Source organism: Anopheles coustani, chromosome 3 (genome assembly GCF_943734705.1).
Source record: "Anopheles coustani chromosome 3, idAnoCousDA_361_x.2, whole genome shotgun sequence".
Lineage (NCBI taxonomy): Eukaryota > Metazoa > Arthropoda > Insecta > Diptera > Culicidae > Anopheles > Anopheles coustani.
The window spans coordinates 31,722,109-31,747,321 of NC_071288.1; the positions used below are offsets into that span (position 1 = coordinate 31,722,109).

Here is a 25,213-nt window from a genome sequence, read left to right on the forward strand (position 1 = left end):
GATAGACAGAAACGATTCATAGTTTTATTGTCATGGAGAAAGATAAATATTTTTCAGGTTATATCGATTACTACTACTTTCATCTTGGTAACATCTATAAAGATCTACCCTGTTAAATACTGCCTCAGATTAAGCTGCACGTGCAACGATGGAACCCTAGTTTCCCTCCTACAGAAGGAATATTTGGTATGACATTCAGTTTAAATCTCGCTTAAAGCATGCCTCCGTCGACCAGCTCCAGCACGAGCTCGGTCATCTTTCTCCGACACATCTCGTTCGGGGGCACGTTCAGCTCGGGCGGAGAGGTAGCCGTTTCCGACCCACTCGCATACAGATCCGGTGCTTCCTCCGAAGAACAGGTGCTGATGGGAAGCATATCCATAGCTGTGCCAAGTCCAAAACGAGCACAAATCTTAAACTCCTCGTTGATTAGCTCCCAGAGACGCTTTTCCGAACCGAAAAGATCCTCAAAAGCACCCAGAAGTAGAAGTTTAAGCGAGCGTACCAGTTGCCGGTGGTAGGTTTGCAGCCATTGCTGAAGAGATTCCTTGCGCAAGGAGCTATCCGTGCAGCAGTAGATAAGATAGGCCAAATCAAGTGCAAGCGACCCGTAACGAATGAGCTGAAAGTCCACCAAACACGTCTGAAATGTGAAAACAGAGATATAAGGGAAATTTAACACGTTACAATATCACCAAAAGGCGAATACATACTTCACCAATGCTTCCATCATCTACATAGCGGAAGAGCACATTGTTTGTCCAGCAGTCCCCATGGCAAATAACCGAAAGTTCACTATCACGGCTAACCAGCTCCACCAAGTTTGCGAAACAATTTTCTAGAAACGCTTCCAATTTCGCCAGGTGTTCCTTCTTCTCTGGTACGGTTTGACGCACCATTTGAATGGCATTACGCGTCAATACGTCATAGTACTTCCGGTACCAATCGGTATTTGCTTGAGAGAAAATGCCCTCCGACAGGCTGTTTACAAGCTTCTGAAACTCCACCGGATGCTGCTGTTTGTACGCAAGACTGACCGCATGAAACTTGGCCAGTTCGATAAGCACAGCTTCTAGCTGCGTCGGACCTAGTCCGGCCTGCCGATCCGGCATAGTGAACGATCGCACTCGCAAATCTTCCAGTACGAGCAGATCATCCTGGGCCAGATAGCATTGCGGAACAGCATCGAATATACTTTCACTCTGCTGTTCATCGCTTTCGTCCTCTTCGTTGACATGTTTTGTGCCACGGCATTTCGATGCCTCCTTCACCTGACGACGCTGATAGTCGATGTATTCCGGCATAATGCTGTTGTAGAATACGACCTCATTACGAAACAGAGCTTCACTTTTAAACGCCTCCCGTTTTATCTTGCAATCCGGCAAACGCTTACAGATGACACTCTTCTCCCATTTGAGCTTCTTGGAGCTTCCCTCCGGTTGCGTGTGTCCTTTTAGTGCCAGGCGGAACAGAGCAGCTGTGTAGTTGTCACCGCGGCCTGAACCCTGCGCTTCCTGCAAGAGAAACCATCAAATAACATAAAGCCCGTACATTCTTTGAATTAAAAAAAACTAAAGCCACCTATGAACAATCACATACCTCATAAGAGTCTATCACTAAATCAGGCTCAAACTTAACGAACAAGCGTTGCAGTAGCTCCAAATCCAGGTGCGAAGTGGAAGTGGATGATGTAATGGAATCCTTTCGTGAGTCGCCTGCATTCACTCCCATGTTCTTTCAGGTTTCCAACCGTTGGCACGTGTTTTGGCACAAAAGAACACTCGACCCACTTGAAGAACCAAACAACTAAATTAGCACGAGCTCTTCAAACCAAGGAAGTTTGTGAATTCACACCAATTCTAACAAATCGTTCGTCCGTAGCCACCGAGACCGGTTCGAATGGTGGAAAAATCAGCAGGAATATCGATCGATAATGGGGTGTCCTGCTGTATCACTCGTCCTTCAGCGGCCAGCGGTACGTCACACGGTTCTGTCATCGGCCTCCGTTCGAAAACTAAAACCGTTACAAGAAGCCGCATGGAACACGACTTTCTTCGAGGGGCATTAGTGTGGCTCACTGGCCCGTCGTAGCCTGCACTGAACCGGTACTACTATAGTGCACAACGATGGCCTAAGACTGTGCAATCGGCTGTGTACCCAGACACCGAGCCTGGTGGGCTGCATTTGAATCATCTTCCGCATTGTTTGACCCTTGCTCGTGGACACCATCATCAACGTGATTATCGTTTGACACGTTGCGGCTGACCGAAACATGTGGATTGGATCATGCTTGGACTTTGTGTTGTTCCGCAGCGACCCTTTTTGATCGGTTCAATTGGACGGTGCCGAGTGAAGTCGTTTATTAAATTGATGCATATGCTGGTCATAAGATATATCACATTAGGGATAAACAACTTACAGAGTAGCCCACATGATTCTTCATAGACACGATCAAAGAAAAGGGAAACATTAAGAAACATAATTGAAGAAATTTAATAATTGTGACATTGAAATAACAAGACTTCCAGCTTCACCTTCATGACAGGTACAAACACATTTTTAACAGCTAAAGAATATCTTGATTTACCATCTAGGGAGATTTGGCACATGCAGCATCTCAGAATCGTTTCGATTCACTTAGAACAATTGAAGTCACGGATCTCCCGAGACGTCGGCAATTGTTGGTTTTTATTATCCTCACCCAATGGTATTCCAGCTCATTGAAATTCGCACAATTTGTCTTCTGTAATCATTTTTCATTGACGCAATGCCATCGGAAAACATGTGTATCTTGTACTCCACCGCTTTGCTGAACTATTTGTCTTTTTTAATCATATTTCATTGTCGCCACGATGTTGCAAAACATGTGCACAATGCATTCCGGCTACCAATTCAATTTGTGTTTATTTTTAGTCTCTTGTTTTTCGGAGTCCACACTACAGCGCGACGTCGCCTGACAGGAGCTGAACTCCATACTCGGGGTCCACACTGCAGCGCGACGTCCCGTTTCAAAAGTAGCCCAGTTTCGGCAGAACAATCGCGCAAGCTAAGCGCGACAGAGGTAGGAGAGTATGTGGAAATATGCATCACATTGGGGCGCCAACTCGGCTAAAATTTTTTATTGAATTTTGAGGTAGTAATGCATGATATTTGTTTCGCTACGTATTTTATGCACCCTGAGTGAGTTTGGCGCTTCCACATTTGAAATTCACTGAGAAAACGAACTTAAACCAACAACGACGAAATTTGGCCCGCCTTAGGAAGTATATATTTCCACATCATCTCCTACTTGTTGAAGAACAGTTTGTTTACGTTTCGGCACCCGAAAAAACTTTGGTAAAAATATCAATCAAAACGGAGTTTGAAAACTGAATTACATTTGTGAAGCCTAATAATAAGTAGTTCAATGAAAAATCCGAAGTTTCGTGAAGAATATTGCTCGTTTTGTTCGCGTTTGTGATTCGGTTTGTTTACGTTTTGTCCAGCTGTCGGTTTGTTTTCGTTTCGAATTGACATTTCACAAGAGCTAGCGCGACGTCGCGTTTTTCGCTGTTTCTACACTAGCGCGATTTTAGCGACATTTTTTTTTGTATGGAGTTCAGCCGCCTGTCAGGCGACGTCGCGTTTTGTGACGGGACGTCGCGCTGTAGTGTGGACCCCGAGATACTCGTGCAAAAAAAAACCATGCAAAAAAAAACCTAGCACGATTCGCGCGACATCGCGCAAGGTTTTTTTTATATGGAGTTCAGCTCCTGTCAGGCGACGTCGCGCTGTAGTGTGGACCCCGAGTAACAACTAATGAAACAACGAATACGTTGGTAAAAACACGGTCGAATGCTTGCTAGTTGGCCAGACTTGCACAGTAAACAGTAAACAGTAAACAAACAAAGGTTTGACAGCCATTACCTCTTTCCACTGTGGTGCCTCCCAAAAAAAAAATATTGGTAGGTTATGAGGAGTCCATGCCTACCAAAAATACACTTGGCAAGGTTCTTTTTGGTAGGCATGTATACCTTTGGTAGGAAAGTGCAGCAAGGTTCTCCTTGGGTTGTCTCTAGGTTGACTCGTTATGTGACTAATTCGACTCAAATCATTGTGAGTCGATTCAAACAGTTTACGATCAAGTCAGAATCGAATCAAATCGAGTCCCAAACCAATAAAATCTGATTCGAATCCTAATCGAATCAAATCTTTAGATTCTGTCAGATGGGATTCGAATCTTTAGAATCCGTCTAGGGATCGAATCTTCGAATCTTCCGAGTCCCGATTCTGCCAACACTATTCTTTCATCTCGCAGCAAAAAATCACAAAACGCAAAGTAGTACCAGCTGGGGCGATTGAATCTTTCTTTTCGGACCAATTTCAGGGTCCATAAATCGTGGTGTCGTAGCAATTCACATTTCCCGTATTCCGCAGCGCATTCCCATCGAGTTGTGCAAAATATCGATCGAAAAACGTACGTTCGCGCGAGCGACGGAAGTGTTTATCATACACCCCCTTTCCTGGTACTCGCTTTGTTGGTGGAAATTGCGTGTCTATCGTAGCCCTACGACGGCGATGATAATGACGAGAAATTTGCGTCAAGTAAATCAGTCGATGACAAACTAAAGACGTTCGATTACGAATTCGACACCCGGAGTGAAGGACGTCTGCATTCGTTCGGACCGAAAGGCTATCGCTTCGCGGGAAAGGTTTCACGACGGTTCTGGTCGAGCAAGTTCCGTCTTTTGATGCTGCAGGGCACACACAAAAAATCGTGCAATCTCTAGCAAATAGGTAGATTTTGTCATTCCGCGGCAGTACGTTTGACTATCATCTTCATTTAGTGCGGTGCAGTGATTATTCGATGGTGTCATCCGTCGGGTAGTATAGAATAGCGACTATCAAATGACCTCGGAAGGACCGCTTGTGGATCTGGACTTCGGAGACACAAGCAGCCACGGTGACCCGGCAGCACCAGTGAACGGCTACTTTAGACCGATACCGAACGGTCACCCGGAACCGGCCAGCTTCGAAAGCATATCGACGTTAGCGACCATTCACGAAAGAGTGGTGTTGCGTCAACAGGCGAACGAATCGCCCTACGAAAAGACACCGTCATTCAAGTCGACAGTGACCGCTGCATCGAATGGAGACCAACGGATCCTGAAAGATGCGATCGTAAACAGCAACGGCCTACTGCCACCACTATCTTCCGTGCCGCTGTTCAATTCCGTGGCGGGCGAAGATAACCAGAGCGTGAAGAACAGCCACAGCGCGTCGCTGCTGTTGGGCGCGCCGTCAACCTCGACCGTGGCCACCACCGCGTCCAGCGCCGTCACTACCACCGCCACCGTGGACATCGGGGACGGGACGTCACTCGTGCTGCCGGACGTTGGCTTCGAAGGCATCACGCTGGATTCCGGTATCGATCGCGAATCGCAGCCCCTTTTGGGGTCGCGCGATCATGAGATTACGTACAATCAATTTCCCGGTAAGTATTCACGCGAACTCCGGGTGACTCACCCGACTTGAGGTGCGCATTATTTACACTTGCTTCAATGCGGTAAACAACGAGCCTGAACGTTGCAACATCTAGTACAAGTTACGCGAACCGGGTCAGAAGAAACCCTCTAGAAAGAGAGGCTTTAACAGTCTCGATAGCGATCCCGCCTCGGGAAACATTGTGCATACATTGATCGCCTCGCGGAACCACTGTCCACCGCATCTAGGCTGAGGCGACATGAGGCTTATCTCGTTGGGCCGGGTTGGAACGAAATGCGTATTTCGATGCAATCAGCTTCCACAGCAGCAAACCCATCAGCGAGTAACACCCTTAGGTTTCACTGGTCTTACTGGTGAATTCGATCTTTCTTTCGTCATGCAACGAAAGACGTCACCAAAGGAATACTTACAACTGCCGTCGGTCCTCATCGCCGTTGGGGTTGAGTAAAAACCGTACCCACCAGGGATTTGTGACCCAAGCATTGCCAATGCTGTCTGTAAGCTTATCGCCTTCCCTGGAACTACAGTTGCGATGGACGAAGCTGTCTCGTAGTTCATTGTGATGGCAAGCTGTGCAAGGATTTTTTTCTTTTCCAAATACTAAAAGAAAAAAAAGGAACCTTAATTGGAACGACATCCGCTTGGGCTGCAAGAAGGGTTCATTAGGCCACATTGTATGTTATCAAATGGAATGAGGAGATAGTAACAAATCTCGTTATTATGTTGATCCTTTTTAGTTTTGCTGCCATTTTACGATGGTTTTACAGCTCTAAGTTGCACTGTTTTATTATAAATTATTCAGATTTGTACAGGATTAAGCAAGAAAACTTACTTTAATTTTTTACACTTAAATTGAATGTCAACTTGTTTCTCACATCAGAGTTTTAGTAGCAATTTTAATCGTAACTTAAACTAAACATATTGTCTCGTACTCGAAACATACTAATTGTGAATTCACATACCGTGTTACTTTATCACTAAAGTTTTCTGTGAACTACACAAACAGAAAACCATCAATCCACCCATCGAGCTGTAACCATGATTTGTGTTTCCCTTGCACATGTGTTTCTACCATGACCAACCTTCACGATGTGCACTTAACCTTGACCGTGAAGCACGCAGCAATGTTTTGATCGTCATTTTGTGCATTTTCCCATCGAAGTAGTATCGTGTGTCTACTCGTTGAAGCGCCCAATGACACTGCGTTAGTTTTCCTTTGATTTTTTTTTTAAATTTAAGAGCGTTTACGACCACAATTGGCTTGCTTGGCGGTGGCCGTCTTGAGCCGGATGGATTTGAAAGTCCATGTACCCTTTGCCACATTACTTTCCGTGGTGGACCTAATCTGTTATTCATTTTCAGACCGTGGTCAAGTGTGAATTATGAAAACTGGTTCATCTATGTCCACTGTTCTTATCGTGTTTGGGTTCGATAACATAATTATTGAATGAATCATGTGAAATCCCTACCTATAAATTATTATTTTGCATCACAGTCTTCGATCTCCATGAAAGCTTCCTTTAATTCTTCTCTACTTCAAATTATAATAGAGCCGGTTCAAAATCAAAGAATCCTATAAAGAAACTTAAACATTTCTCATCCTTTGCTAAAAACATCGTATAGAGGGAAACCAATCAATTGGAACAATATGCAAATTACACCCGCCACTGTAAAAAGATACACTTTCAACTGCTGACCTTCTGCCACGCATCGTAAATGACAGGCACGGTAGACTGGTTCCTACTCACTTTTGCGAAATGCACCGACCACGTTTCCTTCCACGACAGTAGTTTTCCAGAGGGTTGCACCCGTCGTTCGCACCTCTTACAAGCTTGCGCCCTTCTACTATTCCCCGTTGTACTATGAACATCACGGATATTGAAAAGCTCCGAGCGATTTCCGGAAGCTCGCGAAGCTTTCCTTTGATAAAACAGTGGGTGGGGGTTCGTGACAGATTTTGTTTTACCCCGGAGGCAGAAAATGTCACGCGTGACATAAAAATGTTGTATACCCCGCGCAATTAGCGCGCAATTGGCGCGCAATGTAACAGCTAATTGCGCGGGTCTGAGTTACCCTCGTGGGCGATTTTGCGCATGCGCATGGATCAGAAATGGCGGCCCCCGAGTACCCTGTATAGTGATGGTCATCATGCAAACATAAGTCCGCCAGTTCCGTAATATTTTTATCAAAATATATATTTATTTCGGTTTATTTTTAATTACCTACACCGCTTAAGACTATTCTTAGTCATAAATTTCACTACATATCACTGCACTACACACAACACTTGTACACTAGAGGATATCTTCGGATTCGCATCCGAGCAGCGGAATCCAAAACAAGCTTCCGACGAAAGATGCTCTAGAAATGAAAATAGATAGGAAATTACTATTGATGTTTATACACAATCAATGATGGAATACTCATCTTTTTTTGTTTTTTATCGATGAATTCTGCGAGAACGGATCGGACGCCAGCAGCAGCAGTACCTCTCCGTGCGGAAGAGTAGCGATGTAAACAACACTATCTATCGATTAAATATGTCGTTTTCGGGCTGAATATGAGCAGCAAAGCAAGCCCACACACAATTTCTTCACTCTTATCCATAAAGATCACTAAAAAACACAGAAAACACCACTAATTTACCCACTTTATTTTCACTGCGCTCGACGCACTCCAAGCCGGTCCCGGCGGCTGCCATCACTGAACGCTCCCTTGACAGCTTGACTGTGAGCGTGGGTTTGAGACTATGGTGGCCAAAAATAAGTGTGATCGTTGAACAAAAATCGCGTGTGACGAAAGTTTATCTGTCCTAAATTTTTTTAAATTTGATAATATTTTTTTGTACGGGGTTGAGGTTTCGCCTATTCAACAATTGCATGAAAAATCGGTGATAAAAATAATTTATCCACCCGCAATAAACTTTGTCCACAGGACAACCAAATCCCACAATAATGTAGGCGGTTTCGCTTGGCATTGAGTGATTGAAAATCTGGTCGAAGTGTGAATTTGATTTTCATTGTTATTTTCAAATACATGGACGTAAATCATATTGAAAATGATGGAATCGAACGCATAATTTCTTTTCTATGTTTATTTCTGTTGTAAAATGTGCTGAAATCATTTGAAGTGCATTATGGACATGCTTTTAAACTTTTTTATTCTGTATAGTTACGTACAAAAGTACAAATACGTTTGGAATTTGACAAATTTGTTGATCATTAATCAAATCGACGTTATTTATTTAAGTTTTGCAAAAATGAAAACGGTTTGAAAAATTGACTAAGTCCCAAAAGAGCGAGTACGAAAATTCGGGGTCGAAGGTGGGAGTAGGATGGCCTGCTGATTGTAGCAATTGACCGTTGACGATGTTGCACATCGTTTGAAAAGTGTGGGCCAATGAGGGGTGGAAACGGGTGGAGACGGGAGAGACGTAGACGTGACACGGAATTTTGAGTTACCGCTGCCAGCAGGGTATAGAGATGACGATACATCGAGTTACTTAGATTTTGTTAAAATCTCATGGCGGGATAGTTCTTCATGGACTTCATTGAGGTGTTTCATCATCCTTACGAATCCTTGCTGATTCAATCATTGTTCACATTTCGTCCCATAGAAATAGCTGTGGTACGTGTTCAATCTTTTATCCTCGCAACCACCATCGACAGCCGGTATTTGTTGTGGCTGCTGCGATTGAACACCGTTCGTTCGGCAGTGTGGGTGTAGATATGAAGCACCCTTGCAAAGGGCTTCGTTGGTATGTTCTTTCAGCGAACCGTCTCGCTCTTGGGGCCACGTAGGGCCGCGTCGAGCTTTCGGGTGCTTTCGGTGTACCGATGTGTGGCGCCAGCCGCCAGTCGAAGTTTTCACTTTCGAGTGGCAGCACTTTTCGGGTCCGCGCTACCTTCAACTGCTGCTGCTGCTCGTTCTGTATCTAATTTTCCGTCTAACACATAGCCGTCGTTTATCGTCATACGGACGTATCATAGCACGCTGCGAATGATTTCGGACTACGCGGGTTCATGTGGATGTGGTTCCGCGATCCGCGTGTCACCAAGACAAAGGAGAACGGACTCGTCGTGAAACGCAACTAACGCCGTAGCCATTGCTCACCAGACAGTGTCATCTGGTCCACCCGAGCGGGTGGAAAATCTTTTTAAAGGCCAAGAAAATGAGCAGCGCGTAAATCGGAAAGTATAACCTCCTATCGGGACCGCAGACCGGGATTTCTGCGGGCGCAATATTTCTTGTGTGTTTGTGAACCAGCAGAAAACAAATGGCGACTGGTGGAAACGTGTGCATTAGATTTTTCTCTGTTTTCAACCAACCAACCAAATGCCCTAGTTAAAGGCGTCAATTAAAAGTGCAGTGCCAGTATCTCGCGGTAATTAGTGGTATCGGCTCCCATGATGATGTGTCGGTCCACTGACACCAGGTTTCCACCGACCGAAACACAAAAGGAAAACGCTTCGTAGCTACACCCGTGCCATCGTTTTTCCGTGCAGTTTAGTATGTCCACCGGTGGCAGGTCAACGCCGTGCGTGGTGCGTCCTCGCCCAGGGAAAGCAAGAAGAAGAAGCAGTTTTGCTGTTAATAATTAAGTTACTCCACGGCACGAAGCTACCGGAAGTATCTTTAAGGTCACCTTAAAGTGCCACGGGTGTTCGGGGAAACAATGCTTGTGGAAAATGCGAACATTTTCATCCTGGACGACAGTAACGTCGTCGGTGTGCCTCAATCCACCACCGGTGGGGACGACGAGCAATCCTCCTCCTCCCCGCTGGCGGATGGTGGTAACTGCGTGATAAATCCCACCTACCTGCTGGGACCTCCATCGGAATCCGATGTGGCCACGTACAGCCTTCGCTCGGGCGAATCATCCCGGGCCCATATCGCGCCGGCGGATATCCGGGACGCCAGCTCGCTGGGGAAGAAGCAGACCGCGGGGCATAGTTACCAGCTCCACACGGCTATCGTTAGCCTGACCGAGGGCTCGGCAGGTCTCGAAAACAGCATCAACAGAGGCAGCAGGGCAGATACCCGTGTGGAATGTATTAACGGGGAGTTTCTCATTGCCGAAGACGACTACTATCCGTACAACGATATTCCAGGTAACGTAGGATATGGTTCCTCCAAGTACTCGCACTCCCCCGCTTCGGTGACGTGGCATTGGCGGTGTGGAAAATGGCCCGCCTTATTTCGTGCAGATATTTGCTGCCGCCTTCGGGAGTTGCGGGTCACGTGGTACACATCGGTTTCCCGTCCCCGGCACGTGAAACCAACACGTACGGAGCTACACATAACATACTCCGCTCAGCTGTGTTTAAAAGGATGCCATGCACTAAAGCATGCGGTGAGACAGAGGGAGATAGAAAACCTAGTGGACAGATATACACGCCGTCAGGACAACGCAAGACAACGTGCTATTTGGCGAAACAGTGACGGCTTGATTCCGTCCTTTCGTGGTCAACATTCGTAAACGACCATCAGGCAGGTTGTCCTCGGCTAAGAATATACATTTGCTAAGTTGATCCTCTACAACCCGGTGTGGTCAAAACAAACCGCAGAATAGCAACCACCAGCGCCAGCTGGAGGGAAATCGATAGCTAAGTGAACATGTATAACTTTCTTCGTTCAAGACGAAACGGGTTTCGTTTAATTTTAATTTGCTCCTTGCTTGTGTGAGGCAATATGCTAGCAAATCTTGCTGCTTTTATTGATTTTCTTTTTATTTTTTTTTATGAATTTACGATTGAACAAATAATAATGAGGCACAACTTTTTGAATTGAACCCTTTACATACCCACTTTCTTGACGAAAAGAATCGATCCTTAAACATTATTCGATACAATGTTCGGGTCCAATCGGTGTCTCGCTCATGAAAAATGTATGCTTCAAAAATCATTTCTTTTTTCCCGTCTATTCTAATCCTGAGTATGACGATATTGGCCATCGTGAATTATTCTTAGCCATAATGAAAAAGTACAACCCAAAGACGGAGTGTCCCAGAAACCGTCGTTTGCCGAGTGTTAGTAGCACCCGGCTTGGCCTTGAGCCTGCTCCATTGTGAGTGGGTTTGGGTTTACCTATTTTAGTATTTGCAAGTTTTCGGTTAAATCCCGTTCACTTCCTTGCCTTTCCAAAGACAAAATGATTGTCCGAAAATAAAAAGAATTAGATTATCCCCGCCCCAGCTTCTTCGCACGGGTGGTATTTTTATTTATTTTTTGCTGCTTCTCGTTGTGAAGGCCAACGTCGCAGCTTGGACGAAAAGCTCGGACAACAACAACAACAATTTTGCAAGTGGCACTATTTTTGGCACGACACTCTCTGCGCAATCGAGACCGGCTACGACCCATCACCGGCGGTGCACAATAAAGTGCACTCGAGGTTCCGAAACCCGTTTCATTACTGGTCCCGCCGGGTCGGAAAATGTCCGCCCTCATGAACCCCCAAAAAAGAGGCTTTAATTTGTTGGACGTTTGCCAATGGATATGAGAAACTCATGGCAACGTTCAAGAATGGAGGAAAAAAACAATTTAAAACGCAGAAATGCACAACATGCGGGCGAATGGAAATTCGTATCGAAAGAAAACAACAAAAAAAACCGAATGTGCAAGAACCGTAGGTGTATGTGGCAGAACTTTAATCGGATTTATCCGGTACATGTTTTTCCTCGTGTACCGGAGCTGCACGTTCCACTCCAGGCCATGTCATGGAACCGAGAGGAATACCCGGTAGGGAGTGACAAAGCGAAGGGAAACTATAATTAAAATTACAACTCCACCCACTGCTCCGTGGTTGGCCCAAAAAAGACGGCAAAACGGAGTGTGTACCCCTTTCTTGCGATAACCTAATTCGGTTCGGTTTTAGAGCAACTGGCGCAAGGGCTCGCGAAAGAAACTAATGGTGCACCGTTTTGATATGCATTGGTAGTATAAATTCTGCCTGATAAACCCGTTGACTTTCTTTGGGACAGGTTTTAGGCTGGAAAACATTTTCACTTAGTCCGCAAATTGCCATTCAACAAGTGTGATAAAACTGCCCTGTGCCTGTAGTTGTAGTCTTTAAAACACTTCAAATGTAATTCGAGCCGCATAAATACATCGCATATAATCATTTGCCTAACATTTCTGTCCTATTTTTTCAGATGATCCCCACTTCAGCGACTTGGTCTACTCGGCCGAGATAGCGATCGATGCCGGCATTTACCCGGAGCGCATCTACCAGGGTAGCAGCGGCTCGTACTTTGTCAAGAATCCCGCCGACGTAAGTGTACTGCGAAGGGGGAGACCGGTGGGGGAGGGAAAGCTATCAAATCCATTTCGAACGCTCATTTTTCAACGGGAACCATCGTCCGCAAGCCCTATTGGCGATACGCAATCCTGCAAGAGTGAGCGGACAGCAGAGGAGAGAAAACCCTCAGGCGATTCCCATTCGGTTCATTCGGTTTGAGCGATGTTTGACGTGAGCTGGCATGGGCTTGGCCTGGGCAGCTCCGAATTGCAAGTGGACACGAACACGTCTGTTCTTCGATGCTTTAATCGGTGTCCTGCCGGAGGATGGTCCTAAGGACAACAGGGCGGAGGAACATCGTTTCGTGAACGCTTTGCAACTAATCAACGTCGTGCTCGAGCCTAATGAGTCGAATGCACGGGGAATTTCCAGTCCGTTGAGAATGTCACTGGAAGTTTTGGTATGAATCGTACATCATCAGTCTTGCGAACCTTGGGAAAGGCAATCGGGAACCTCTTTAGAAGTCGATAAAATTAACTGAGATGTCGTTGTGCTGTTCGTTTTATATCTTTGCAGAAAGTCGTGGCCGTCTTTAAACCCAAAGATGAGGAACCGTACGGGCGGCTGAACCCAAAGTGGACCAAATGGATGCACAAGCTGTGCTGTCCGTGCTGTTTTGGTCGCGCCTGCCTGATACCGAACCAGGGGTATGTGTCCGGGTTTTGTCGAATCGAATCGAATCGCTTATCGCGCGACTCCCATTACAGGTATCTCTCGGAAGCCGGAGCTAGTCTAGTGGACCAAAAACTAAACCTTAACATCGTGCCGAAGACGCGCGTCGTCCGGCTGGTGTCGGAAACGTTCAACTACCCGCGCATCGACCGGCAGAAGGCGCGTATCAAGAAGACGATCAAGGAGCGCATTCCGGCGGCCCGGTTCAACCGAATGTCGCTGCCACCGAAGACGGGCTCGTTCCAGCTGTTCGTCGAAGGCTACAAGGATGCCGACTTCTGGCTGCGCCGATTCGAGCAGGACCCGCTGCCGACGCGGCTTGCGCAAAAGTTTCAGATCCAGTTCGAGCGGCTGGTCGTGCTGGACTACATCATCCGCAACACGGACCGGGGCAACGACAACTGGCTGATCAAGTACGATCAGCCATCGATCCTGCCGACGACGCCCACGAGCCCGACCGGTGCCAACGGGTCCGTGCCGAACGGCATCAACGGCGGCGGTTACATTCCACGCAGCAGCAGTCGACTGGAGATGATGGAGCACACGGACTGGAATCTGGTGCAGCTGCCCGAAATAAAGATTGCCGCGATCGATAACGGGCTGGCGTTCCCGTTCAAGCATCCTGACTCGTGGCGGGCCTATCCGTACCACTGGGCGTGGCTCCCGCAGGCCAAGCAACCGTTCAGCCAGGATATCAAGGATCTGGTGCTGCCGTCGCTGTCCGATCCGAACTTTTGCGAGGAACTGTGCAACGAGCTGTACGAGCTGTTCAAGCAGGACAAGGGTTTCGATCGCGGCCTGTTCGAGCGGCAGATGTCTGTGATGCGCGGCCAGATGCTCAATCTGACGCAAGCTTTAAAGGACGGGAAGAGCCCGGTACAGCTGGTCCAGATGCCAGCCGTCATCGTCGAGAGGTGAGTCCGGAGCTACAGCACAACGAAGTTTGCATGAGTGTGTTTATCTGTTACTAACAACCTAGAAGCTTGCAGAAGAAAACAGAACTGTTTATTACGACCGCTTGTTCTTCATTCCTTTTTATTAATTCGCTGTTTTTATAGTTAGTATTATGCTTTGTAATAGAACGTTCCCTACACGATATGGTTTTTGGGGTCTTTCCAAACTTTACTTTCTTTTGTATTTCCTTTCTTTCTCTACTAATCGCACTGTTACACTTAGGTACGTTTTCAAGTTTGCTTTCCTGTAGCTAAGGTTTCAAATAAATGAATAAAACTCACAACTCTAAACCCTTTTGCTTACCGATTCCTTCCAGGTCGAAGGTAAACCCTGGATCGTCGAGGTTTTTCTCATTCCAGCAGCGCTTCCAAAACAAGAGTCCGTTCTTTTCGTGGTGTTAGGTTTTTATGAGCACACAAAATAAAAAAAAAAAAGAACGACAAACGAGGGAAAATCAAATCACATCGTCATCACATCCTCCTCCGGAAAGGAACAGAAACGATCGGGGGTATTGTCGGCAGTAAAAACTCTAGCCTGTGTGGCGTATCATGTGAGTCTAGAGTAAAGCGTGGTTGGCTCGAAACAAAAAGAAATTATTCGTAGTAAGAAAAGATGAAGACGGTACACTGTGGTAGGGCTAGCTATGAAACTCTATCACCCATGAAGGGGACGACGGAAAAGGTAAACCCGTGCCCGTGGTGTGATAGATGTAGGTAATTGGAAACTAATACCCACAATAAGTGCAACGCGCGGTACATATATATTATAATATAGGCATATTTAAAACTAAAAACAAAAACGAACTGGATTCAAGAGAGACACAACAGACCATAATCCGTAGTCGCGTGAGGTTGAGGGAAAGTTAGGTGAAAAGTGAAATCTTATACGCATCAGGATGCAAACCCAGGCACGGGTATTGGAAGCAGTCGAATAGGTGATTTATTTAAAAAAATACCCCATTTATTGTCTCAGGCAACGGCAAAGGGAAAGACTATGGCGTGGTCAATTTTAATTTAGTGTGGGTTTATAGGCTGTTCCGAGTCGGTACAGCAAAACAAACCGAATCCACTCTTTTGTTTTGCCTCTGATCTGAATCATCCGTGCGTCAGAGCATCGAGCAGATCGAAGGAACCGTGTACCGATTGTAAAAAATAGGATGTCCTTTCTTTGTTTTTTTTTTCTGTAAGTAAACCTAAGTGCTAAAAGTGAAACGAACAACGTAAAATTATCAGTACCAGGTAACTGCATAATCAAGTTATATCCACTAGTCCCTATATTAAACGCAAGTGTAATCGATTATGAAAATTAAGAAATGCGCACGACCTCGTGTTACTGCAACTACTCCCTCACTCTACTGCAACTACTATTACTACTAATCTACCTACAACCTACAACCACTATTACTATCCCAACACCACCACCATCTATTGTTTTTTTGTCGCAACTATCTGTTAAAGTCTGTTAAAACTATTACGTCAGTCCTCGTGGTTGGGGTCGCGTAATGTTGGAATGTCTCTGCAGGCCTAGGTTCGATCGTTTTCTGCAACCGGAGTGCCACTGAATGCGCCACGTGTGCCTAAAAACGAATTTCTCGTAACAATACGGCGTAGATAGCAAAATAGGAACGAAAGGAGTGGCGCACTTTTATTTTTATTGTTCTGTGTGTAGTCGGTCGGGCAGGCAGGCAATCAGGACGCGGCGGAAGTGGTTAGCATTATGCAAATGGTATAACGTAAGAAAAATCACACCGGGCGTAACAACACGACGGGGCCATGGCGGGGAGCGCAGAACTAAAACACCGCCACGACATCTCGTAGCAATGATAGCAAAAGGAGAGTCCTTCTTTTCATTCTCGCTTTCGCACGAAGACGTTTCCGTTTCTCACTTCACTGTGTTGATCTTTAAGCTGAAACCCCTTTTCCGTTAATATTTCCTTCCTTTACTCTGTATCCTTATTTGTAAAATATAATTGAAAAAATGCCTAAAACCCTAAACCTGTTGTTGATCAGTGGGAAATCCTGTGGTTTGGAAAAGATGAGAAAACTAGCGAAAGCGGTGTACCGTTCCTGCGACTGAGTTGTTTATCTTCAGTATAACTTCCGAGCCACACGCAACGAAGAAATTAAAACCACCGTGCACGAGGGCAACCCCTTTGCAGATAACCCAGGCTCATCCTTGGGCCTACGGGTGCGACCTAATTTCCAAAGTTTTCTACCACCTCACCGATGGCCCCCTTGGTTTCGGTTGCATTTCAACAATTATGTTTGGTATCCTTTCCTTTGATGTGTGTTTCCGAATTCTTGTTGTTCCATTAAACCATCCTTCCTTCCCATCCCGTTGCCAACGATCCTTGAAAAAGTTTAACCGATGCAGCGAATGACTTCAATTTTATACTTTTTTTTTATCAGTGTTCAACAGTTTTGAGGAAGAAACACAGACACGGATGCCGTCGAAGGAGGTTTATTCCTTGGTTCGGGCAGGGCAAGAGTACTACCAGTAATGTGTGTTTGATCGATGCTCCTGGCATATTTGCGCGTCCTGTACGTGACCTGCTTTTGTGATGGGAAAAATAGGGAGCGACAGCAACGGCTCGGAAACATTCGGGGACTACCCCAAAGATAAGCAAAGTGATTTACCGACGGTTGTGGAAATAATGTTGTTTGGCAATTTCGAGCGGAACGATCCGACTGAGACGTCTCTACCAACACCCGACGTACTGTATGTTTGAAAGGACTTGCCTTTTCTTGAAACTTCATAATACTTTGCTGTTTTTTAATTTAAAAGGCAATTGAATTATTAACATAACTCATAAAACGGTTGATTAAGAAAAGTATTAACCATACTTATCTTCACAGGATCCAAAAATGTACAGCAACTAGAACCAATACACTAAAACACACAAATCGGGCCACTCGGTGAACTCCGTACACCCGTTTGCTGGCATTCCGACAGGGTTGACCTAACCTTGTCGCACCTAAGCACACATGCCCCAAACTGGCAACACGAACCAACATCGAACCCCGAACTCCAATCAGGGGTTGATTGTTTTCCAATATTAAAACACGCCGGCGGAAGAAAGTGAAAATCCTTTCATCGCCCTCGTTCCTCGGAGGGGTTTGGTGGCAAGAAGTTAAAGCAGCCCGCGCCTTGCGGAAAGGCTACGCAAGGACCTCTTTTTTACGATTAGCTGCATTCAAAAGTCAAACTTCCTTGCTTCACGCTTCGGTCGTTAGGATAGGGGAGGTCTGGAATGACCCTCTGCAAGCCTGTTTCTGTTTTCCCTTTCCTTTTTCGTTTAAAGTTGTTCCAACGTCCACTGTCCACTCGACCGGAACACACCCGAACAGTTCGGACCAGAGCATAGTAATGGTGGCATATGAGCTTGTGTTCGTTACTAGCCACGGGGTGGCTTACTTGCAGGACGAACGATTAAGGGATGGGGCATATCATTTCAGGCGTTCATTCGTCTGGCGACGTAGGCGTACGGCCCGTCCTTCCACTTAGGTCCACAGCCGGCGGCGTCATTGTCATCCCCATCATCATCGTCGGCATCTACGGACCCTCCTAAGTCAGCTCTCGGAAAACGAAACCCCCTCGACTGTTGACGCGGTTTGTGCTAACGAATTCGGCCGATGCCATCGGCGTTGCCGTTCGTTTTCAGTTTCGCTTCTTCGCTCGGTCGGTACGGAACGACGGTTCCGAAAGTAGCCGCGCACGGGTCTGGTGAGTCGTTTCTTTTTGTTTGTTCGTTTGCCCATTTCTGCTTAAGTATCCTGGCATGTTTCCGTTCTGATTTTAACTATCGAGGCCACGGAGGCTAGTGTTTTCGCATCTTGGGTCTTTTAAAGTGATTTCAAATGAAAACACACAGAGAGTCAGGGTGTCGTTTACAGCTAGAAGAACCTATCCTACTTTGAAATGGTGGTCAGTGTTGAGCTTATTTAATAACTTAATGGGATATAAGTGATTGATGAAAGCGTGATTTATAACGTGGATCTTTTGTATGGGAAAATCATCATCGTTGAGTTTTAAATAGCACATTTAATTCGGTATGAGGAAAAATCTTGAGGTCGTAACATGAAAGTGAGCCTGTGGTTTGTGGTGCAGAATAATAAAATTGACCCACAACGCGTGCCCAACTCCTGAGTTATCGTTATTCAATCATAATTTACGACCGGTTCACGCATGGTCCATTTTTCGAATGTTTTCATTTTTGCAATTATTTGGCATTACAGAGTCCCCCTACTGGTGAGAAGTTAATCTATGTAACCATGCACGTACTCCTTTAATTTAATGAACCAAAAGTTTTTTGGTAATCAAAGAGAGTGTTTTGGAAGAAACTATTAATCTTACCCGTCTAGAACAAAATGAAGTGATTTACACTACTATGGTTTATTTTAAGCACATGTTTTTCTTTCTTGTTAATTTGTCTGGTATGGATCGACATAAATAGTAAATCTTTAATTTCGATCAGCGGTCATAGTGGTCTACATATGTCTAGCTTCAACGCGGGGAGAAGTTTCTGGCCAAACCAGCCCTTACAGACTTCCAGAAAAGTCTGAATGTTAAGGAAGTTGACCTTCACGTTTATCCTCGAAAAGTGCATAAATTAAGTTTAAATGGAAATCGACAAGCGCTAGCCGGCTTTTAGGGACTAAAAAATGCCCCAAAGCTCCATCCATGATTTTCCATGTATGAATATTACCGATGATGATACAGAACTTCTCTTCGCTGCAATTGAAAGAAACACTTTTTCGTTATCCTTGCGAGTAAAAATAAAAGCAAACGAGAACAAAATCACCGGAGGGCAACGTAGACAGCATGCACTCCACCGTAAAGTGTGTGTATGTGTTTTTTGTGAGTACCAACGTCCCACGCGCTGGGAGTTGGCGTTACTATTTGACCTGGAAATGAAACAAGCTGCCAACGGTAAAAGCAGGTCATGTGCCATCACCGAAAAAAAGACGCAAAGAAAAACACACGCCTACCCACCAGAGGAAAAAAGTATCGCTTTTCGACGATACGGCCAGTTAAAATAAAAACCATTTCAGCGTTGCGCCATGTTTTCTATGCTTAGTATGCCTCGCTTTCCCAACTATGATCCATGGAGGATGCCATGCTTGAAAATCACTACCAATCGACAACGCAAGTAGTCGCAGCAAGCTGAGACTGCAACGTTCACGAGCATAATTCGCGAACAACCATTCAGGATCGGCTCCATTTGCTTAAGCCACGGCAGGTTGGAAAGGTTGAACCAAATTTCGGTCCGAAATTATACCGTTTTGAAAACGTTTTTTCCCGTTACCCACCGTCCGGTTGTGCCGGAAGTTCAAGTTCCGGGATATGGAGTGTGACGGTGTTGGGTAAGTGTCTTTTTTAACGAGCCCCAGGCTGTAGGGATATTTTTGGCCTCATCATGGCCAACCGCCGTCGGTTACAAAGCGCGCACTTGAGAAACGAAAGGAGGTCGAATGTGGCGTTATTTGGGCGAATAATTGAACAGTATAAATAGGTTTTATTGATTAAATATGCTCGTCGGGATGCTTCCGTGTTTTGTGGAATAATGCTAAAATGCCACACTTACTCCATGCTGGTCCGATTGGTTTAACCTCCAAAACTTTTTTTTAGAGCTGCTCAACAATCCCTTGTGGAGGATACTACCGCCTGCTATGATGAGGGTGTGCCATTAGCACCACAAGTGCCTTGCAGCCCGATAATCCAAGGGGAGCCAGAGCCGGATCAGTGTGACGAATTGTGTGTTGATCAGCAGAACTGTTCCCAGCCCTGCGTGGAACCTGGTCCAACCGTAATTGATCAGCGCACCGCCGAGATGCCTCAGTGTTGCAATTGCGCTTGTGGAAGGCCCGGCTGTGTGCCCACGAAGCGGGTAGTGAGTACAAGGACATGTGAGGGTTGTATTAAATAAATTTAATAATATATTTTTGTCTTATTTTGAATCACCAGCGCTACGTTCAGCCACCGAAACGTGAATCCTGTAAACCGATAGCAACGTACAAAGCCCCGGAGGTGCAATTCGGTGGAGATTCGGTGTACAAGACATCGTACAACCCAGATCCACAACTCGTCATCAACGCTCGACCGCTGCCGATCAAACCCCAGTCTCACCTTGTACCAAATCCAGGATGTGTGGAAAACACAACGGTCACTGCGGTAGGAATCGAGAACCTTGAACATCCTTTGCACTGGTTGGTAACATTCTGAACGATTTTTCTGCATTCCAGATGTCGTACCCCGGGTACAACAATATCGAGCGAGCGCAACCGATTGTACCAGTTGGAAACCAGCTGATACAATCGGGACCGTTGCAGGAAGTCACCACGAATCGGCACGACTATGTAGCCAAAACGACTCCGAAACGGTACAAAATTGTGCCCGCCGGTCACATGCACGTGCACAGTGCGCCCTTCGAGAAGCAAACCGTCAACAAGCTCTCGTACAGCTGCCCCAATATGGCCAGTTTTGAACCGGCTCGATCCTGTAAACCGCTGCGCGAGTACGAACGTCCGGAGAGTGAGTACACAGATTTATCTGGGTATGTACCATTTAGGACAATACATTTTCAATCACCGTCCTCTTTTCCCTCCCGTAGTTCCTATGCAATCGGATACGACGACCAAGCTAAGCTATGGACCAATCTGTCCTCCGCCGAAGGAGGACGTCCCGTGGGCTCGGCGCGCCTGCTATCAGCCACCAAACGTTGCAATGGACAACGAGACGACGTACAAGAAGAGCTACATATCGAGCCATTGTGCGAACGAGCGTGCCAAGATGGTGTTGCCATACAATAACTTAGCTGTACCTGCCGGTTCGGGCTTCGAATCGAAGACAGTCTACAAGGATAGTTACCACAGTGCACCCTGTGGCGAGCGGCCGCCGGCCATACGACCGGTCGTGCAGCTGCGGGTGCCCAACACGAAGCTCGAGGACGATACGGTTTACAAGGTATACCCTAGCTATATCGTGGATCATTCCAACTTTTTCTGACCGGAACCAATCGGTGCTGGAGACCATCTGTTCTCAGTAGCGATGGACAGCTAAATTGCACAGCCGGTTACTTAAGACGATAGCCTAGTAGGAGTATCTATCCATTCGTATAATCTCGTATCTCGTAAATTGACCAACTGTGCCTGCACTCCCATTTAATTCATAACGTAAAAGCTTACAAAAGAGAATACTTGATCACCCGTCGGTTTGTCGAAGGTAATTGCCTAGAAGTACATCTCTAGCAGCATGTCTATCACCTCGCGATACACTTAGTGCTTTGTCCACATATTGATTCGATAAACCTGTAGTGTAACTAACACCTTCGTTGATCATTGAGATGGAAATTTTGTACATACAAATTTTAGGCCACCTTTCTAAAAAGCAGTGCATGCCATCGCCACATTTGTTATAGAACGGTCGTCAGTTCAGTAGTATTTGTGGGATCGTACAATTAATATAAACGATTCCAATTTTTAGACTTCGTTCGCCACCCATTGCCATGCTGAACGCCCTGCCCCAATTCTTCCCCGGCCAGCGCCGTTAATTGGGGATGGACCGATGCAGGAAATGACCACACAGCGGCATGACTTCGTCTGCAAGGGCCACGCCAAACGGGAACCAATCGTTCCGCAGGGATCACTTGCCATTCCCACCGGGCGGTTGGAAAGTGCCACCTCGAACCGATTATCGTTTCCAGCGAACAAAGAAAACGTGGTTCCGACAAAGTCTTGTAAACCGGTACGAGTATATAAGAGACCGGAAGGTAAGTAGACCATTCCTGCGCCTGGGTTCTGGGGTTCTTTAACAAACGTTTTCTTGATTAAAAATTCATCCCTTTGCTATGCGCAGAACCTATGGAAAGTGATACGACGCAAAAGCTCAGCTATATGCCCGTCTGTCCACCACCGAAAGAACACTATCCTTGGGCTCAACGTGTGCGCTTCCAGGCACCGAACCAACCGATGGAGTCGGACACCGTGCAAAAGCTTAGTTATCCTCCCCCAGGCCAGTATATCGAGGAAACTGGTCCTTCTGACGGCGGTTTGGCATGCTGCCAGTCGTGTAATCCGGCGGCGATGAACTGTTGCGGTAATATGGACACATCCTGCTCGGGGGTGAGCTACCCAAGGGCCGGCATAGTGAAATAAATGTTCCTCCAGCGCCCGTTGCTCCACCGGGCAGGTGGAAGGGCATATTATTAATGTTTACACCATAAAGCAAGAAGCTGAACCAAATTTTAAGTTGTGACTAAGTTAAAAACAAATTTGTATAAATATTTCCTCCGACCGTGTTGTATGAATGAAAGGACCAGCCTTAGAGAAAGTTTAGTTTATTGTTGTTGTGTTGTATACGCGTCTAAAAAAGAAGTAGTATCTCTATTTCTTCTGTAAAGAAGAATAAAGCAATAAATCCCAATGTGAATGCTCTAGAATTGTTTTTAATGTAAAAAACTCATCCATAGCTCGTGACACACAAGCTTGCACCAATACAATTGCTGGTAACCATAACGACGGGTGCATCGAATGAACAAGCAAAACTCAAGTTATCAATCCTAGACGTGACCTACTTTCCCGTTCCAACACCCGTTCGCCGTGAGACCAGCCACCTGCGAGAAGGTGGCAGTCAATGAAAATGCAACCGTTGCTAAAAATCACTTCATTTCTACGACAGATATTGCAACTCTTTGCATGCATCTGCAATGTTTCCTACGTTTGCTCACTGTTTTGGATCTTCTTCTTCTTCTTGGCGTAACGACCTCTGGTCATGCCTGCCCGTTAAGGGCTTACGAGACTTGTTTTCCTGTTGTACGTGGATAGTCAGTCCTCTCGTACAGGGGAGGGTCCGGTCTCAGTTGGGATTCGAACCCACGCCGTCGAGGTGGTGAGCCCCGGCGCTCATGGGCCGATTTTCTAAGCCGGGTTTTGGATCATGACGTTGATTGTTTTCATTCCTTTCCCTCTCACAAACACACATTTTCTTTGCACAATTAAATACGACACATTTGAAGGAATTTAGTTGGGATCTGTGTTATATAAACATTTCTTTTCAGCAGGAAATTTGGAATTTCTTATACAACACACATAGTTCTTCGCACTGCCTGCCCTGCGCTGCCACCGAGAGGATAAGGATCCTCCTTCTACACTCACACACACTCTTCCGACCGTCTGGCATTCCGCTATCTGCACAAACAATAATATTTTGTTGATATACTAATAGAACCATACCGCACTGCTGCTGTTGTTTATTACTGGTGATTCAATTTCATTTGCATCAGTCGCAGCACCGCTTGCTCACGCGCTTGCCGCCTGCCGTACTGCATATCCGGTCTATTTTAGTTGCAGTTGCTGTTGCCGGTTCTGCCAGCAGATCATATGGCGTCGATCGCGTCGCCCTCCTCCGATGAGCTGTAGTCGTCACCGAACTCGATGTCGTCGTCCATGTCGTTCTCAACGAACGTCACCGTTTCGTTGATGCGCACGGACTCTGGGAACTCGCCGTACGTCTTCAAATTTCGGGCCTCGTCGGGCGTGTACTTAAGGATAACGTCCGCCTTCGAGTCCTGGTAGTCGCGCAGACCGATCAAAATGATGTCACCCTGGTTGATCCAGACCTATCGGGGGAAGAATGTAAACAAAATGAAACAAACACGCACGCGCACGCACGTACGCGGTATTAGTCACAATCGTAGGAGCTCCCCCTTCGTCATACACGTATGCAATCCTCGAGCAGTTGCGTTCACTTGGCATTGACTATTGCGATGCGCAAATATCACCTTCCTTCTCCACTACCCCTCCCATTTGGGGTGGCACACAAGCGTCAGGAATGTTCCGGATGTTGTACTGGTTGACGTTACTTTACGGATTGCGGTACGGAATATGCGCTAGTTGCACTTTTGTGCCTGCAGAATGTGTCCTTCTACCTTCCACCCCTTCTAGGAAGTGCACTGCCAACTAAGATGCACACACACACAAACAATAGCGAAGGTGCTCACCTTTTTTCGCAGCTTGCCACGGATGTGACAAAGTCGCTTCACACCATCGAAGCACATCGCCTCCAGTCTGCCGTTACCCAGCATTTTTGTAACCTGTGCATATTCCTGTTCGTCTTCCTTGAAGATCAGTTCGCGCTTCTCGGACTCGTTCTCATTCTTACCGCGACGACGGTTTTTACCTCCCTTTCCCTTGTTCTTCGGCATGGTGGTGCTGGTGCTACCGAGGTATCTGGCCTGTGGCTATCGCTACACGCAATCGTTTTGCTGAAAAAACCAAGAAAGTTCACACACGCACGGTTCGCGTTAATGCTCTAAGAAAGAACGTAAGCAGAATGGCCCACTTTGCCAATGGCGAACTTTGTTTCGCTCGTGGAAAAAGAAACTTGTTACCAGAATTGCTGCCGCTGCTTGACAGGCGTGGAAACGAAAAGAAGCTGTCATGTATGCGCCTAGCTGACAGCATGGTAGAACTGGTTCAAGGTGATATCGCAAAGGTGGTTTCATGAACAATTTATTTGACACAATCTTTCTTTCAGCAAAGGAATGTTTGTCCATCGCTCATTATTTGAGGGTGATTTTGTCTACCTAGAGTTCGAATCCTCTAGTGTTATTTTTCCAACAGGTCAGCATTATTTTCTCATAAACAAAAATGAAAGAAAAAACGCATTAAAAATAAACCACCGAAATTCTGTTTTGTATCCTTGGTATTGATTTCGAAAAAGTGAAAATTCGAACATTTGCTGTCAAAGTCGAACAAAACAGATGCTTCGCCATCAGGAAATCAAAACATTGGAATAATATTTGTAAACT

General features: G+C 46.0%; 4 protein-coding genes across 6 annotated transcripts; 2 read left to right on the forward strand and 2 right to left on the reverse strand.

Moving 5' to 3' along the window:
* Positions 1–27: 27 nt before the first annotated feature.
* LOC131259712 (uncharacterized) lies at positions 28–6,014 on the reverse strand. The gene is made up of 4 exons (XM_058261285.1): positions 5,895–6,014; positions 1,600–1,789; positions 714–1,514; positions 28–643 (listed from the first exon to the last, which is right to left on the reverse strand). The coding sequence occupies exons 2-4, from the start codon at positions 1,729–1,731 to the stop codon at positions 212–214; spliced, it is 1,365 nt and encodes a 454-aa protein (XP_058117268.1). The 5' UTR covers positions 1,732–1,789; positions 5,895–6,014; the 3' UTR covers positions 28–211.
* LOC131259711 (phosphatidylinositol 4-kinase type 2-alpha) lies at positions 4,314–14,942 on the forward strand. 2 transcript variants are annotated; one of them, XM_058261283.1, is made up of 5 exons: positions 4,314–5,473; positions 12,635–12,753; positions 13,297–13,427; positions 13,488–14,366; positions 14,723–14,942. In XM_058261283.1, the coding sequence occupies exons 1-5, from the start codon at positions 4,888–4,890 to the stop codon at positions 14,805–14,807; spliced, it is 1,800 nt and encodes a 599-aa protein (XP_058117266.1). In that variant the 5' UTR covers positions 4,314–4,887; the 3' UTR covers positions 14,808–14,942. The 2 variants fall into 2 exon arrangements, with proteins under 2 accessions (XP_058117266.1, XP_058117267.1); XM_058261284.1 differs by lacking the exon at positions 4,314–5,473 and adding an exon at positions 9,427–10,595.
* Positions 14,943–19,749: 4,807 nt separating this feature from the next.
* On the forward strand, positions 19,750–22,761 carry LOC131259402 (stabilizer of axonemal microtubules 1). Its single transcript, XM_058260887.1, has 7 exons — positions 19,750–19,769; positions 20,035–20,296; positions 20,371–20,577; positions 20,649–20,937; positions 21,017–21,369; positions 21,889–22,174; positions 22,261–22,761. The coding sequence occupies exons 1-7, from the start codon at positions 19,750–19,752 to the stop codon at positions 22,557–22,559; spliced, it is 1,716 nt and encodes a 571-aa protein (XP_058116870.1). The 3' UTR covers positions 22,560–22,761.
* A 661-nt stretch (positions 22,762–23,422) lies between these two features.
* On the reverse strand, positions 23,423–24,859 carry LOC131271247 (eukaryotic translation initiation factor 1A, X-chromosomal). Of its 2 annotated transcripts, none has more exons than XM_058272657.1 (3): positions 24,794–24,859; positions 24,404–24,667; positions 23,423–24,022 (listed from the first exon to the last, which is right to left on the reverse strand). In XM_058272657.1, exons 2-3 carry the CDS (start codon positions 24,605–24,607, stop codon positions 23,780–23,782), a joined length of 447 nt encoding a protein of 148 aa, XP_058128640.1. In that variant the 5' UTR covers positions 24,608–24,667; positions 24,794–24,859; the 3' UTR covers positions 23,423–23,779. The 2 variants fall into 2 exon arrangements, with proteins under 2 accessions (XP_058128640.1, XP_058128648.1); XM_058272665.1 differs by having other exon boundaries at positions 24,745–24,801.
* Positions 24,860–25,213: the final 354 nt, after the last annotated feature.

What these genes read in the sequence shown, in the direction of transcription:
- LOC131259712 (XM_058261285.1), bottom strand. Translation starts at nt 1,731, where the DNA reads ATGGGAGTGAATGCAGGCGACTCACGAAAGGATTCCATTACATCATCC. An exon ending in TAGTGATAGACTCTTATGAG is followed by an intron (nt 1,515 to 1,599) that starts GTATGTGATTGT and finishes TTTCTCTTGCAG; the next exon opens with GAAGCGCAGGGTTCAGGCCG. An exon ending in ATGATGGAAGCATTGGTGAA is followed by an intron (nt 644 to 713) that starts GTATGTATTCGC and finishes TTCACATTTCAG; the next exon opens with ACGTGTTTGGTGGACTTTCA.
- LOC131259711 (XM_058261283.1), top strand. Translation starts at nt 4,888, where the DNA reads ATGACCTCGGAAGGACCGCTTGTGGATCTGGACTTCGGAGACACAAGC. An exon ending in TTGTCAAGAATCCCGCCGAC is followed by an intron (nt 12,754 to 13,296) that starts GTAAGTGTACTG and finishes ATATCTTTGCAG; the next exon opens with AAAGTCGTGGCCGTCTTTAA. An exon ending in TGCCTGATACCGAACCAGGG is followed by an intron (nt 13,428 to 13,487) that starts GTATGTGTCCGG and finishes CTCCCATTACAG; the next exon opens with GTATCTCTCGGAAGCCGGAG.
- LOC131259402 (XM_058260887.1), top strand. Translation starts at nt 19,750, where the DNA reads ATGGAGTGTGACGGTGTTGG. An exon ending in AAAACACAACGGTCACTGCG is followed by an intron (nt 20,578 to 20,648) that starts GTAGGAATCGAG and finishes TCTGCATTCCAG; the next exon opens with ATGTCGTACCCCGGGTACAA. An exon ending in AGTATATAAGAGACCGGAAG is followed by an intron (nt 22,175 to 22,260) that starts GTAAGTAGACCA and finishes TGCTATGCGCAG; the next exon opens with AACCTATGGAAAGTGATACG.
- LOC131271247 (XM_058272657.1), bottom strand. Translation starts at nt 24,607, where the DNA reads ATGCCGAAGAACAAGGGAAAGGGAGGTAAAAACCGTCGTCGCGGTAAG. An exon ending in GTGGCAAGCTGCGAAAAAAG is followed by an intron (nt 24,023 to 24,403) that starts GTGAGCACCTTC and finishes TTCCCCCGATAG; the next exon opens with GTCTGGATCAACCAGGGTGA.